We start from the raw sequence: 17,309 nt of genomic DNA, 5'->3' as shown, positions 1-17,309 counted from the left end.
TAAAAGAAAAAAAAGGAGGTGCATAGCAGGTATAGGCAGATAGGAACAAATGAAGTGCTTATGGAGTACAAGAAATGCAAGAAAACACTTGAGAAAGAAATCAAGAGGGCTAAGAGAAGGCATGAAGTTGCCCTGGCAGACAAGGTGAAGGAGAATCCTAAACAATTCTACTGATACGTTAAGAGCAAAAGGATTGTAAGTGTCAAAATTGGTCCTCTGGAAGACCAGAATGGTAATCCAGGTGGACCCTGTACAGATTACAGAGGAGGGGGTATCTGCTACCTTGAGGAAAATCAGGGTGGATAAATCACCAGGGCCTGACAAGGTGTTCCCTCGGACCCTGTGGGAGCCAAGTGCAGAAGCTGCTGAGGCCCTAGCAGAGATATTTAAGCCCTCCTTAGCGACAGGAGAAGTACCAGAGGATTGGAAGACAGCTAATATTCTTCTTCTGTTTAAGAAACTTTCAAAACATAAACCAGGAAATTATAGCCTGGCAAATCTGACATCAGTAGTGGGAAAGTTATTGGTAGTTATTCTAAGGGACTGGATATATTAAGTATTTGGATAGACATGGACTGATTAAGGACTGTCGACATGGCTTTGTGCATGGTAGGTTATGTCTACCAATATTATAGAGTTTTTTGAGGAAGTTACCAGGAAAGTGGATGAAGGCAAGGCAGGATGTTGTCTGCATGAACTTTAGCAAGGTATTTGGCAAGGTCCCACATGGAGGTTGCTTAAGAAGATTCAGTCACTCTGCATTCAAGATGAGGTAGTAAATTGATTAGACATTGGCTTTGTGGGAGAAGCCAGAGAGTGGTAATAAATGGCTGCGTCTCTGACTAGATGCCTGTGATTAGTGGAGTGCCACAGGGATTGGTGCTAGGTCTGATTTTTTGTCATCTGTATCAAAGATATGGCTGATAAAGTGGTTAACTGGATCAGCAAATTTACTGATTTGGTGTCATTCTTTACCAGAAGAGACATGCTAGCCCTTCTACCTATCTTCCTATCGCTCCAATACAATGTGTAACCTTGGACATTTAGCTCCCAACTACAACATCGTACCTGACAATCTGTAATAACGCAACAAGATCATCCACCGTATTTTGTATACTCCATGCACTGAGGTATAACACTTTGAGTACGTACTCTATTTGTTACCCTTTTTGATTTTGCTTCTCTAATGCACTGATACTCACCCTGCCAGCTGCTTTTGTGTCCTATCATCTGCCTACCCTTCCTGACAGTCTGACTGCACACTATCTTTGCTTTTTTACCATCCATCCCATTCTGAGCCCAAACACTCCCAACAGCTCTAACAAACCTGCCCACGAGAATATTGGTACCCCTCAGGTTCAGGTGCAACCCATCACTTTTGTACAGGTCATACCTTTTCCCAGAAGAGATCCCAATGATCCAAGAACCTGAAGCCCTGTGCATTGCACCAGCTTCTCAACCATGCACTAATTTGCCAAATCATCTTTTTTCTACCCTCATTGGCATGTGGCACAGTCAATAACACAGAAATTACTATCCAGTTAGTCCTGCTTCTCAGCTTTCTGCCTAGCTCTCCAAATTCTCTTTTCAGGACCTCTTTGCTTTTACTTCCTATGTAATTTGTACCAACATGTTTTAAAACATCTTGCTGCTCTCCCTCCCTCTCCAAAATACTGCCAATGTGATCCGAGACGTCCCTGACCCTGGCACTTAGGAAGCAGCATACCATTCGGTTGTCCCATTCATATCCACAGAATCTCCTGTCTGTTCCCCTCACTATGGAGTCCTCAATCACTACCACTCACCTCTTCTCATCTCTTTCCCTTCTTCACCATGGATCTATGTTCAATGCCAGTAATCTGGTTTCTATGGCATTCCCCTGGGAGGTCATCCCCCATAACCGTATCCAAAATGGTATACTTATTGAGGGGAATGGCCACAGTTGTGCTCTGTGCTGTCTATTCATATTTCCATTTCTCCTGACAGAAACCAAGCTACTCGTCTCCTGCAACTTTGGGGTCACTACTTCCCTGTACCCGATCGATTATCTCCTCACTCTCCTGTACAAGCCAAAGGTCATCCAGCTACAGCTCCAGATCCCCAACATGGTTTTCAAGGAGCTGCAGCTGGATGCACTTCATGCAGATATAGTTCTCTCTGGATCTCCCTGGACTCCAACATCCAGCATGAAGTACACACAATGGCCATTTACTACACTAGGTACAGTAAGAGAGAAAAAAAGGAACCTTAACAGAAGCTTACCCAGACCCAATGACTCTTCTGAGCTGAAGCATCCTTTGAACTAAAGCCTGACACCTCTACTCTCACCATTGGCCTCCTCCCAACAATGGCCACCCTGCTTGTCCCTTCTGTACTTTTAAACAAGTGTTGCCGACCTGCGAGAAACCTCGTTGCTGTGACCTGTTCCTGCCACTGATTGGGCTGTCGGAATGTCTCCTCCTTGTTTCTGTTATTAACTTATAACACTTGCACAAATAGAGTCGGTCAAAACTGTGAAGAAATCAGCCGGTAGTCACCACTTCATTTCTGGTCATGTGGATACTATAGGGAGAGTGCAGAGTAGATTTACAGGGATGCTGCCTGGATTGGAGGGCGTACCTTATGAGAATAGGTTGAGTGAACTTGACTTCCTCCTTGGAGTGACAGTGGATGAGAGGTGACCTGATAGAGGTGTATAAGATGAAGAGGGCCTTAAAATCGTGAGGATAGACAGAGGCTTTTTCCCAAGACTGAAATGGCTAACATGAGGGGGCATAGTTTTAAGGTGCTTGGAAATAGGTAGCAAGGGGATGTCAGGAGTAAGTTTTTCCACATAAAGAATGGTGTGAGCATGGAATGCACGGCTAGCAGTGGATACAATAGGGTTTTCTTAGAGCCTCTTAGATAGGTACATGGAGCTTTGAGAAATAGAGGGCTATGTGCTAGGGAAATTCTAGGCAGTTTCTAGAGTAGGTTACATGGTCAGCACAACATTGTGGGCCAAAGGGCCTGTAACATGCTGTAGATTTCTATGTTCTATGTTCTAGTCAATGCAGAGGATCTCTCAAACTATATTTTATAAAATAAAACTAAAACCAAGAACTTTTACATAATTTTAGTTTAGACTGAAAGAATCAATGGTTATATCATAAACAAGATCTTGAAGAATTGAAATGCAATGATAGTGGCCAAACTTTTCAATTTACATATCCTTGCTACAAATATATGGGACACTGCACACAGAGTCCACAGATCTGGAATCATTAATGTCACCAGACTAGAAAATAACAGGACAGGTGCAAGTCTTTTTCCAACAAATGGCTCTGATGGGTAAGGATCCCCATTAAAAATCCAACTGACAAATGTTTACCTTTCCATATGTCATCATAACAATGTAGAGAAGGACAGTTTAAAAACTGCAAAAAATGCATAAATCCTATCTCCAAAGTTAATGTAACACTGTTGGAAATTGGGAACATTAGAAGTTGCAAACACTGAAGTCCATATCAGTTCAATTAGTAGGGCATAAAACTAAGAATAAAACACAGACTGTGTTTTTCCTTCATTTTGTGCCTTGTAGAATCAAACAGATCCAGCCAGCGTCTTCTTTCTTGCTGGCATTTTGTATCTCACTTGCTTCCAAAATCTCGAGCAAACTGCATCAAGTTTATTTGTTTCATCTGATTTCCATTTAACGGTACCATTTCTTTGAATGAGGTGTCTTATGGATTCTGGAAAGCCACTCAAGCATTCAAATTTCTCAAACTCAATTAGAATTACTTTAATTTCATTCTCAATTAAAGCCTTATATAATCCAATTTGGCGTTCAAATCCAGAGTATGCCTGGTCATCAGCTGAAGTCATTTGAGTCAAAATGATAATCAGTCTCCTGCTGCTCCGTATATTATTTTCAATCACTTCAGTTGCAGCTGTAAATATAAAACATAGATAAAAGTTATTATAAAAGACTATGAGCTTCAAGTGAACAGATTGTTACTTGACGGTACACAGAATCTATCGGGGAAACTTGACCCTTTTCATCATAATGGTTCTAAATTCCCATGGGCGATAAATTGTCCAATCAATTTTGATACAACATGTGGGTTATGACCAAAGAAAAATGGCTGGAGTTGCTTAGAACTTTCATGCAAGGTTGTTTATTAGCTGCGTCAAAAAACTAACTTGCAAAAATGAGTGAAAATAGCAAAAAAAACTGCTAATATTTACAAAACGATATCTACTGAAAGACACCAATTATAGCTATGTAGTATTTTGCCCAGTGTGAACAACTGGCAGCTCAATCTCTCTGCCTAACAAGCATATTACAAAATAAACAGATCTACCTTAAATACAGTGTACAAACAACATTTACACATCTCCATTACTAAAGAAATGGAATATTCCACCGTGTATGGCAGGAAAGGCACCATAAATCCATATGCTTTAGCGCCCATTGAAGTGCATACACTCAGCACAACAGCAGCAGAATAACAAGGGGGGGAGGGAGCGAGAGAGAGAGAGAGAGAGTGTGTGTGTGTACAATGTGTGTTTACTGAACACTCTCCGTCAGAAGTTTCCCACGCCTTACTTCATCCTTCACTATTCCACAAAAATGGAATGACGCGCAGGTGAATTGAAGTCACAGTCAAAACAGACATCACAGGCGTCCCTTACAACATGAACTGACTGACCTGTTCTCCACTCAGTTCCTACATCTCTTCTTGTAGTCTAACCGACTGTGTTCTGTGGTACAACAGAAGGGTCTGAAATGGTTAATAACTTTTATTTTGTTACTTTAGTACAGATTGAGAAGGAACTGAAATGGTCTCTCTCGCTCCACTTTAAGCAGTGAACTGCTACTGGCAAAGGCACATTCCCCTTCCTCCAGTTCATTCCACTTCATCAATCAGCCGCTGCAGTTTGCAGACATCAGAGAAATGACACCCATCATCTATTTCGATGCATGTTTTATGCCAATTTTGGAGTTATCTTTTGGATGCTAATATTCAGTGTTCTTCCAGTTCTTTCTCTTACCAACTGCTGCAAGTTAATTAAATGTTCTTTGGGATATAACCAGCTTGGTCAGTGGAGTTGCTTGATCAGCAGAAACTTTCTTCACGTCAATTCTAACTCAGAAAGTATTCCATGCCCTGTTTATTCAACACAGGTGAACATTGACTCACCAGCTAAGGAAAAACTATGTGATTTCTGTGTGATGGAAGATTTAAGAGAGAAGAGTTCTACAACTGCAAGTACACAAATCACCAAAAGTAACAAAACCAATCAAGAAGTCCCTGTTTTTAAAAAAGGCAAGCAAGGTTCCAAGTGCAATTTCTAGAATTGAAAAGTAACATTTTATTTGTGACAAGGCTTGCATGGAGTACCATGATCACTGTTCTCAAAAATTTAAAGGCATTGATGATAATGGAAAAATAGATTCATGGAAATAATATCAGAATGTTATATTTGCAAGAAGAATCAGATCGGGGCTATTTCCTCAAAAAAAAGCTGAGGGAATAACTTAACGCATCTTCCCTCAGTTTCTTCTTCTGACTTTCAATGGTGGTTGGCAGTCCAACAAAAGGTCTATTACCACCACCAGCTGGAGTGGAATGGCGTGTGGAGAATTGGTAAATCGTCTAAAACCCGTACCAATTCTTTATCAAATTAATATTAAATTATTTCTAAAAGCCCTATAGATTGTAACTAATGAATGACAATATTGTGAATGAAATTTAAGTTACTTCCATAACTTAAAAGTTTTTAAATGAAAACTAAGAAATCCCAAAGACTGTAGTGAAACCTGCATCTGATTTCTTTCAACCTAATATGCTTCACACTGTAACAGAACATGTTCAACTGTTTCATAGTGATAGCAAGACATACACAACCCAGAGTGGTGTTTTCCAACAAGATACAAAGAATAATTAAGCATAGTCTGGCCAGATCAATGTAAACCCTTCCCTTCTTGTTTTATCCCCTTCTCCCATCAAGCCAACAGTTCTATGTATTCTGTAAAGGTGTCTCCCTTATGCCCATTATCCCACAAGTCTTGCCCTTAATTCTTAACCCCACCCCTTTGCTTCTGATTTGCTAAGTGGAAGGTCTATTTCCACAGCTGAACTTTTAACAGCTTTTTTTTTGCTAAACAATTAACCTGGTCATCCCCCTCAACAGCTCTACATGCAAGAATCCTTAAGAAATAGACACGTAAACCAATAATTTGAATATGAATTGAAGTTTGAAGAGCTTCCAGCGGTAAATCTGACCAACTGCTAGGCCTACCTGTTTTAAGTCTCATCAAAACAGCAAAAGAATTTGAACAACTTACAACTCAGCAAGGACAAATTTCCTCCACCCACTGCAAGTTCAAAATGAAGGCATTAAGTCTGCTCTATATACTGATACACGATTAGTAAGATGTTTCTTTATTGTTACCTGTAATTAGAGAATCATAGAGCACCACAGCACAGAAACAGGCCCTTCAGCCCTTTTAGTCTATGCTGAACTATTATTCTACTTAGTCCCATCAACCCACAGCTGGATCATAGCCCTCCAACACCTCCTATCCATGTACCAATCAAAGCTTCTCTTAAATGTTGCAGTCAATCCCATATCCACCGCCTCTGCTGGCAGCTCATTCCACACTTGCACCACCGTTGGAGTGAAGAGGTTCTGCCTCATTCTGCCTTTAAGTATTTCACGTTTCACCCGTACCCTATGGCCTCTAGTTTAGTCTCTCACAACCTCAGTGAAATACCTGCTTTAAAGGAGACCCTTCTGCATGGTTCTTAGGTATGATGGTACATCAAAGCATTTACATAGCACCCTTCATTCAGGCACAAAACAGCAACACTCTTTGAAGGAAATGAGAGGAGCCAAAGGAGAAATTATTAAGAGTGAGGACAAGTTCCACTAGACAGAGGAGAGTGGTGGTGGAGGGGAGCTGGTTGGGTCTGGTTATGAGTTGGAAATGAGGGGCAAGCGACACCTGACAGCTGGGTGGAGACTGGGAGGAGCCTGCATGTGCAGATCCAACCAGAAGTCGTCTGCCAGAAGAAGAGGGATCTCCCAGTGGCCATCCATTTAAATTCCACTTCCTATTCCCATGCCGATATGTCAATCCGTGGCCTCCTTCACTGTCGTAATGAGCCCACACGCAGGTTGGAGGAACAACACCTTATATTCTGTCTGGGTAGCCTCCAACCTGATGACATGAGCATCAATTTCTCAAACTTCTGGGAATGCCCCCCCTTCTTCACCATTCCCCATTTCACCTTACCTCTTTGCCTGCCCATTGCCTCACTCTCATGTTCCTCCCCCCCTTTCTTCCATGCTCTCCCATCAGACTCCCCTTCTCCAGCCTGTATCTCTCTCACCAGTCAACTTCCCTGCTCCTTACTTCATCCCTCCCCATCCCGGTTTCAACTATCACCTTGTATTTCTCTCTCCCTGCCTCCACCTTTTAAATCTACTCCTCATCTTTTTTCTCTAGTCCCGCCGAAGGGTCTCAGCCGAAACATTAACTGTAGGTTTTTCCATAGATGCCGCCTGGCCTGCTGAGTTCCTGCAGCATTTTGTGTGGGTTGCTTGGATTTCCAGCGTCTGTAGATTTTCTCTTGTTTGTGATTCCCTATAGGAAGTCCTTCGTCAACTTGAGCACACAAGCCAGAAGCAGTGGGAAACCATTGACCACATGCTCACTGCTCTCAATTAACTCTCAATCTTGATACAGCAATCCCACACCAGTCTACCCCCTCCCTCACAACCCTAGATTCCGGTGCCCCAACACTTCGGCAGATCCTCAATCCAATGCTACTCTTCCCGTTCCAGTGCATCTTACCAAGAGCACCTGTATGTTATAGACCAAGCCAAGATTGCCTTTAATATTCCTCTCTAGACTGAATGAGCTCTTAACTAGATTACCACTAAATGGGACAATGTACCTACCATTTGCAATCAGTATGAGGGTTTCACCGCTGAGATCCACCAGGTTTCCAACTATTTGGGAAGTGGATGAGAGGCAGTGGATCGGATTCTTCTCCTGCATCAAGGTTCACGCTCCGTGCTGGATTACACCACGAAATTCAAGACCCTCACAGCGGGGTTTGGCTGGAATGTGGAAGCACTGCTAGCCTATTAACTTAACAGCTTCTTGGAGTGCTTGAAATATTTGCTGTCTACCCAGGAGATGCCCACCAACCTCGAAAGTTTCGTCACTCTGGCCCTCTGTGTTGATGAGTGTCTTATGGAATGACCTGCGAGATCATCAGCCAGAACTTCAGTTTTTCCCAGAACCATTGGAGGCTGCAAGACCCCCTCAGCAATTCAGTTAGGGAGAGCTCCCTTATTCCCCCAAGGGCATGAGTGTCAGTGGAGAAACAACTTGTGCGCTTACTGTGGAGCAGCTGAACACCCACGCATCAAATACTCACGGCGCCCAGGAAAACGGCGCCACCAGATAGAGACAAGGGGCCTTCAATCTGGTAAGGTTCCCCTAGTCCCTCTTTCCAGCACCATAGACAAACACACTCCCCCTGTCCTCCTCCACACCCTGACAGCTCTACACACAGGGACCTCTGGTGGATTTCCAACACAGCAGGCGACTTTCTGGACCTGACTCTGTGTGCAGCTCGGACTCCCTACCGAGCCTATCCCTCAACCCCTTCAGCATCACAGCTATTGATGAGTGTCCCTTGGGAATCCCAGAAGGTCAGTATGTACGCACAGCAGTGTCTGAAAGGACTATGTGATATTGACAGATAACCAATTTTAACTCTGCTTCATGACAGAAAAATATTGGCAAGGCCAATAACGATAATTGTATCAATAGATTAGATAGTTTGAAGTCTCTTTGAAGTTATTTCAAACAGTGTATTCAGTGCAGCAGCCTAGAAATTTAAATACAAATGCAACAGGAATCCACAAACCTCCAAATATGAGGTAATGGCATCTGACTAAAGGATGCAGTGAGGAGAATGTAAACAGGCAACTCAACGACAATTATCCAACTAATGACAAAAAAATTGAAGTACAAAATAGTGCATTAAGAAATTGTTCTTTATGTATATTTCTGAAATAGATATGAATAAAGTTTAAAGAAGTTTATGCACCTTTCTAAATTCAATACACTGATAATTCTGAGCACATATAAAAAAGGCAATTGAACTGTTACTACTGTATATATCCAGAAATAGAGAATACCAGACAGAAAAAGATAGAAGCAAACAATACAGAGCTTTGCACATTCAACACTCTGAGGACCTGACCCAAGTCAAGTTGTTTAAAATAAGTGAAACATTCAAGATCTAGGGCTTCTGAGGGAAATCTGCCCAATATTTTTTTCTATTCAGTTCATCACTGTGTAACCTGTGTGTTATATTTTGAAGAGGATGCAGTTGACTTGATTGGTCTGTCCCACATCACTTTAATCATTTTACTGTGATTTAAGCAATCAGTGCTATTTGTAGATTTAGATAAATAGGTTTTAGTACAATGTAAATTTAAATCAAAGTTTCTATTTTTCATTGTTATTTTGATTCAGTTAATGGCTAGAATACATTTTTCTTTAATACAACTGACTAGAAAGAAAACCTGACAACATTCTCTTCCTTACAAGTAAAATTCAGATACTTTAACTACATTGTTAGTCATTCCCAATGTTAGGTTTCTTACCCTGGCCGGGGAGATCATCTCTGCCATAAATAAACAGTTTGTATCCATATTTTTCTTCAAGTACTTTTGGTAAAATGTGAACAGCAAAGTACTTTGCTTTATAGTTTTCTTTTTGACCTTTGCTCGCAGATCTGGGATAGATTACATATGCGTCAAACTTCTTACCATCTGTAGGGGTATGAGCAAGCAGAGAACAGAGGGATTTAAGATTAAGATTAGTTTTATTTGTCACATGCACATCGAAACATAAAATGAGATGTATCATTTGATACAAATCAGATCAGCAAGCATTGTGCTGAGCAGCCTACAACTCACCAGCCCTAACCATACATCTTTGGAATGTGGGAGGAAAGCAGAGTCCCCAGAGGAAACCCATACAGTCACAGGGAGACGTACAAACTCCTTTGGAATGTGGGAGGAAAGCAGAGTCCCCAGAGGAAACCCATGCGGTCACAGGGAGACGTACAAACTCCTTTGGAATGTGGGAGGAAAGCAGAGTCCCCAGAGGAAACCCAGACAGTCACAGGGAGAAGTACAAACTCCTTACAAACACTGATGGGATCTCGAACCCCAATCTTACAGCGAGAACAGCAAAGCAATGCACTATCTGCCATACTACTGTGCTGCCCCCTGTAGACCATGTACCTGTAATGTGCAGTTCAAATTGACATCATGGTCACCACAGACATTGTGAGCTGAAAGATTTTATCCTGGATTGCTCTATGTTCGATGTACAATAAGTCAAAATTTATATAAAACTACTTATTCTATATTATCCTAAACTCAGGCTATACTAGCCATTGAATAAACGAATCAGTGATGTTAGACACAAATGAGTTAGTCCCTAAACCCAAGTGATATTGTATAATTGGAGCAAAAGAAAAGAACAGTTGCTGCAAATCTAAAACTAAAGCAGAGAAAGCTGAAAACACTCAGCAGGTCGCGCAGCATGAGTGCAGAGAGAAACTGAATCAACAACTTGGGATCAAGCCTTTTCAGCAAAAGTACAGAAGTGAGAAAATGAGCATTTTGTTAATTGCTTGTGTGATGCCCTGCCTGGTTCATATCTTTACTGTTATGCTGTAGGTATTTCATTTAGCAGCCCTGTTCTTCTGTCAGCCTGTTTGGGTTATTGTTGAAGATAAGGGATGATGTGCAAAGTGTGCCATCAATTAGCGGGAGGTTTTTCTAGGTGAGGGACAATAAGGTTGGTCTTGAGCTTTTGTTCAAGAGGAGATGAAGAGAGGAGACGCTGGGGAGAACCGGACATAGCATACGATCTGATGGTAGGCCCGTTTGTTCGAGATGGATTGCGAGTGATGTTCCAAAGGTGATGCGGGTGTTCACGCTGACTGAGGGCCCAGCACACGACTGACAGAAGTTCAAGATGAGCTCCAACTTGTGCACATTTGACTGTTTAATTAAAATGGGCCCTTTTCTTTTTGTTATTCTTTACTAACCCTTTAGTTAAGATTCATAAATACAATTCCTTTAATCGTATGCAGTGTACTGTCTGTTATTTGTGGCATTAATTTGTAACAGGGTAGCAAATTACACAGCTTCCACACAAACCGGGGTTTGGGTTGGGACGAGTTGTCTCAATCTCACGAGTTTGGCAGGACTTGAGAGTGTCTTCCCTAGACTTACACAGCCAAGGAAAGTGGCTGTTTCATTTGATTAACATGCTAATTTGAGGTGCTGTTCCTTGAGCTTACATTGGGCATCACTGGAGCAAAAAGGAAGCAATAGACAGCAAAGTCAGTGGAAATAGGATGGAGACTTAAAGTGACAAGCACTTGAATTGTGAAGGTTGCCGTCATCCCAACTGCCACCCACCCCCATTGAGTGAAGGTGCTCTGGAAAGTATTCACTAAATCTCTAGTTCCTCCAATGAAATAAATGCAATATTTTTATATTAAACATAGTATGAGTGAAATGCTGGCCATAAAGTAGATATAACTGAGACTACATAACATCGTGTAATATGGCATGATACTTAATATGCAGAATTTATGTTTATTACCATTATGTTTAATGTTAAGGTTAGATCAGCGTTTTCATAAAGAAACCTACCTGAAGTGATTATATTCATTTACATGAAGAGAGTACTGGTATCAAGACCAGCACGTGTTTCAGTATGTAGTGATGAATCACCCTTTTGATCTACTGCAGGCTTTTTGATTAAAATAATCCCATCATGCTGCTTGGTTCCACAGTCACTTTTCCACACCTTCTATGATATTTAGACTAACTTGTTTCTGTTTTTCTGTTCTGATGAAGAGACCCAGACCTGAAACAATTACTGCTTGTCATGCCTGAGATATACTTGGCCTGCTGAGGTATTCAAGTATTTCAGATTCAGATTCAGTTTATTGTCATTTATAAACCACAAATACAATGCAGTTTAAAAATGAGACAATGTTCTCCGGAATGATATCACGAAAAAGCACAAAACAGACCACACAAGAAAAACCCCATAACATTTGGTAATCCCCAATCCAGAGTCCGGAGAGGCTGCTGCGTATCGATATCGCACTACCATCTTAGCATGTTTCCCGGAAAGGAACTACAAACCCAACAGACAAACCTAAAGCTACAAGACCTACACAAAATCACAAAGTTACATATAGTTTCAACAGTGCAGACAATACTATAATTGATAAAAGACTAACTGACAAAGACCACATAATTATAACACATAGTTTCAACAGTGCAAAGCAATACCGTAATCTGATAAAGAGCAGTCCATGGCACGGTTTAAAAGAAAGGTCTCAAAGTCCCGACAGCCCATCATCTCACGCAGACGGTAGAAGGAAGAAAAACTCTTCCTGCCATGAACCTCCAGCGCCGCAGCTTGCCGATACAGCACTCTGGGAGATCCGACCACAGCCAACTCCGAGTCCGTCCGAAAACTTCAAGCCTCTGACCAGTCCTCCGACACCGAGCACCATCTCTGCCAAGCGCTTTGACCCCGGCCGCCAAGCAACAGGCAAAGCCAAGGATTCGGGGCCTTCCTCCAGGAGGTTTTTCCGATCGCACAGTAGCAGCGGCAGCGAAACAGGCATTTCAAAAGTTTCACCAAATGTTCCTCCGTGCTTCACACGTCAGTCTCCATCAAATCAGGATTGTACACGGCCCCTACTTACAGATAACAGATATTCATTCCTGGAGTGGCCGCTGCGTGCTGCGTCGCGCCGCCATCTTGCATAGATGTTTTTACTCCATATCTGGCTGGGGAACTGTGTTCACGGAAATGGAGTGATAATTCCCCGACTATTTTGTTGGTTCCCTGGTAAGAAGCTGGGAGACGAGCTAACAATCCGTTCACATAAAAAATTAATATAGTTATAAAATAACCAATGGATAATCTACTGGATATAACTGAATGGAAAAGATAGGAATGTCAATAAAATGGTAGTAGTAAAGGGAAACAGCATGATATTCTGTGTTAGATGTATAATGCCTCTTAATTTCTCATACTTATGACATTTTCACTGTTTAAAATCTGAAGTGAACAAAGAAGGTAAATAAAAAATAATATTGTACTTACCATTAATGACTTTATGGGATTCAAATGAATCTCTGTACCAAAGGACAATATCAACCTTGAAAATAACATATACTGTTGCACAGGCTAGAAACCCAAATATCAGTGGAATTAAGATTTTAATTGCATCAGATATCCAATCTGCTGCTAGAAAAAGAAAGAAAGAATTTAACTGTCAGAGTATTTGAATAATACATTAAATTTCCTTACTTGGGCCAGAGACTAAGAAAGCTGTTTAGCCTAATATCAGTAAATAGAAAACTTCCAGCCTATTGTATAGGATGTGATGGAATTAGACAAAGTCACTATGGATTTACGAAAGGGAAATCATGTTTGGAAAATTCAGAGTTTTTTGGGGAAGTAAAGGAGAACGTGATGGTACATTTGAATTATCAAAAATCCTTTGAATAAATCTCAAGTACGATGATAGTGTATGAAATAAAATCATGTTGGATCGGGGGTAAAATACTTGCTTGGACTGACAATTAGTTGACAGATAGAAAGTAAGGAAATACACATCTATAATCACCTTCTAGTGAGGTTCGGCAAAGATAACTAATTAAACTATTTAAAAGATATGCCAAAGAATCGGATAACAGAACAGGAAGTAACATTTCTAAGTTTTCTAACAGTACAACTGAGGTGGAATTGTAAATCATAAGAAGATGCAAAGAGGTTTCAGGTACATAGATTTGTTGAATGGGTGAACAAATATTTGAAATATAAAGCCTACTTTGCGTGTGGGTTGATGATGATAGATTAGGAACTGTTGATGTGGAAAATCTGGGTGTCAATTTACATCTTTACATCAAACATTGAAATTAAACGTGCAAGTTAAGCACGCAATCAGTGTATTGGTCTTGATTGCAACGTTTTCAGTACAGAAGTGAGCAAGTTGCTACAATATTCAGGATTCTGGTGAGAGATAACTAGCTACAAATGTAGTTGCTATCGTAACATAAAGCAGGAACAACCTGCTCGGAGAAACAAGATATACCACCAGCTAATCTATTTTAATGATAGTGATGATGATTAAAAACAGTTAGGATGCCTTCCTGCTCATTTTCAAGTGGTGGCATGGAATATTTTACAGACGCCCCACTAGAAACAGCAGCACTTCTGATAATGCACCATTGTATGATTTATCACCCTAGTTAACAGGCTCAGATTTCTGGAGCAGAACTTAACCTAATGAATTCTGACTCAAAAGGCGCCAGCCAGAATTGAGCAATGCAGAGACACGCTAGGACTACTTTTGATTGATGTAACAGGTTCTGGATGGGATTGAATATAGAGGAAATCTAGTTACGCAAAACAAACCAATTCAGCAACAGAGATGCTGCCACTGACTCATTTGTCAATGCTGGTTTAACAGAAAAGGATCAATACTAACAATAGGAATTCAGCATTGAGCAATGTGCAGAGAATGTACTCCTTCAGAATACTTAAAGAAGCTTCAAAATAATACATGGAGAGAATTGAATAAAATTCAGCTAATCAATAAAGCTATCCAAAAAATTCCATGTTACTTCAATTACTTCAGTCACCACTTCAACTTAATGTCTTTTTAACAATAATTGATTTTGGCAAGACACTGAGGACATAAGATAAGCCAAATAGAACAACAGACACGGTTGACGTTTGTTTCACAAGCAAAAATGAATTAAATTCCTTTTGAGTTAATAGAGTATCTGTTTTTGGACCACTCAACAGATATTAATCTCTACGCAAGAAGCTCTCAATAAATAAAAGCAGACCTTAATAGTGTCCCAAGACTTAAATGTCACATATGCAAATACTATTTGCTTCATTCATTAACAAAATATTGCAAATTATTCTTATTTTAAAAGAAAGTTCTTACATTGGCGTGAAATTTTTACAAAAGCCCCTCTCTTTCCTTGTAGATTGCTTGCAAAACAATCAAATTTTGTTTGAAAGTCTTCTTCAGTGATCTTGGAAATAAACAGGGTTCTCATCACAACTACCTCATGACCAGTTCCTTCTTTACGGCTGTGAAAACAATACAATTAAAGTAAGGATTTTGTCAAGGCAAATTACAACTTCCCTTTGCTGTTAGGAAACCCAACTAATCTAACTTTTGGTGTTTGTTGTTTTAAAAATAACATTGTATTTGAATTGCAATGTTACCTTTGAATTGTTCTACACAGTACATGAAAACTACAGCAAACGGTCAAGACAGTAGAAAAGATCGTTAGCTGCAATCTACCATCACTGTACATGTCCAGGACAAAGAAATTGGCAGGCAGAATCAATGTGGACAATACCCACCCAGCAAACTACTTTTTCCAGTAGCTCCCTTCCAGAAAGCACTCTCAGCCTATTAAAACAAATTTTTCACTCTCTGAAAAGTTTCTTCCCCCCCAGGCAGTTCATCTGATTAACCATTCTAGCTTCCCTTCCCTCCCTCAACACCCCTTTATCTATTATCTCAGTCACTACACCGCATTATAAACACTTTAAACCACTTTTTATAATGCTGCTTATGTTGTAAATACATGCTGGTATTTATGCACATTTTATTCCATGTCTGTACTGCTAACTTTATTTTTATATAACTCTTTATTCTGTATAACTGTTGAATATTATTATTTTCCATTGCAAGTGGTGCCAACACACAACAGCAATTTCCGAATATATCTGAATTTATATGGCAAATAATGTTGATCTTCTCCTTCATAAGTTGATGGGATGGTGTAGAAGGCATGTGGAATGTTGGCTTACACTGGTCAGGTTCGAGAGTTGGAATATAATGTTGCAAATTTACTGAACGCTGGTTGTGCTGCATTTGGAGTATGATGTGCTTTACTGGTTACACACGAAAGGAAGGATCCAACTGTACTGGAGAGAGTGCAGAACAGAACTACTAGGATGTTGCCTGGGTTGAGGACCTTAGTTAAAGGGGGAGTCTGTGTGGGCAGAATTTGTTTTCCCTTGAGTGGAGGAGGCTGAGAGATGGACATAAATAGGGTAGATGGTTCAAATCTTTTCCACATTGCAGGGATATCAAAAACCGGAGAGCATAGGTTTATGGAGATGGGTAAGAGTTTTAAAAGGGATCTGAGGATAAAGGTTTTTTTTACATGGAAATGTTTTGATATCTGGAATGCACTGCCAGAAGAAGTGGTGAAATAAGATATGGATACATTTAAGAGGCATTTCAACTGACACATAAATAATCAATCTGTAAAAGGATATAGACATGATCTGGGTAAATAGGATTAATGTAGACAGGTAAAAAGATCAGCATGGAGGCATTGGGCCATGAGGCCTATTTCGGCGCTGTACAGTTCCCTGACTGTATGACTCTAAACAAAATAGAATTTCAGCTGATGCAATAAAACAGTAGTTTTAACCGCTAATACATTCTCAGGATGCCTAAAGATGCCAAGATGAAAGTGGTAACCTGCCTCAATAACTATCATCCAGTAGTACTTACATCATCCATTGTGATGAAGTAAGTTGAAAGGTTGCTCAGGAAGTATATCAACTCCTGCCTGGGGAGCAACTGGGATCTGCTCCAATTTACCTGTGATCACAACAGGTCAACAGCAGGTGCCATTTCGTGATCTCTTCAATCAACTCTGGAATAATTACACAGTGAAGATGCTTGCACCAGGTTGCTCTTCATTGATTACACCTCAGCATTTAACACTATCACCCTCTCAAGACTAATCAATAAGCTCCTAGACCTTGGCCTTGGCACCTTCTTGTGCAACTGGATCCTCAATTTCCTCAGTTGCAGACCTCAGTTAGTACAGATTGGCGACTCAACTCCTCCACAATCACCATCAGCACAGGTGCAGCACAAGACTATGTCACTTTATACTTATGACTATGAGGCAACATTCAGGTCCAATACCATATTTAAATTAGTTGGACAGTGTCATATTACAGGATCTGTCCTGGCTATTTAAAAGAAAGCATGGCAGCATCTCTACTTTATTAGCAGTTTGCACAGATTTGGCATATCATCAAAAACTTTGACAAACTTCTATGAATGCACAGTGGAGAGTATCCTAACTTATTGCAACATGGCCTAAAATGGAAACACCAGTGCCCAAGGCGG

General features: G+C 40.6%; 1 protein-coding gene across 1 annotated transcript in view; it reads right to left on the bottom strand.

Annotated features, from left to right (window-relative positions):
* Positions 1-3,100: 3,100 nt before the first annotated feature.
* Positions 3,101-17,309, bottom strand: part of LOC140726737 (interleukin-1 receptor type 1-like) — a 46,810-nt gene continuing 32,601 nt past the window's right edge. The window contains exons 8-11 of the mRNA XM_073043511.1: positions 15,084-15,232; positions 13,226-13,369; positions 9,676-9,843; positions 3,101-3,929 (exon numbers count right to left, since the gene is read on the bottom strand). Of these exons, the coding sequence (XP_072899612.1) occupies positions 3,583-3,929; positions 9,676-9,843; positions 13,226-13,369; positions 15,084-15,232 (808 nt within the window). The 3' untranslated portion in view covers positions 3,101-3,582. The remainder of the gene's footprint in view (positions 3,930-9,675; positions 9,844-13,225; positions 13,370-15,083; positions 15,233-17,309) is intronic.

This window comes from Hemitrygon akajei, chromosome 4 (genome assembly GCF_048418815.1).
Source record: "Hemitrygon akajei chromosome 4, sHemAka1.3, whole genome shotgun sequence".
Lineage (NCBI taxonomy): Eukaryota > Metazoa > Chordata > Chondrichthyes > Myliobatiformes > Dasyatidae > Hemitrygon > Hemitrygon akajei.
This window is presented reverse-complemented; position numbering and strand designations above follow the sequence as displayed.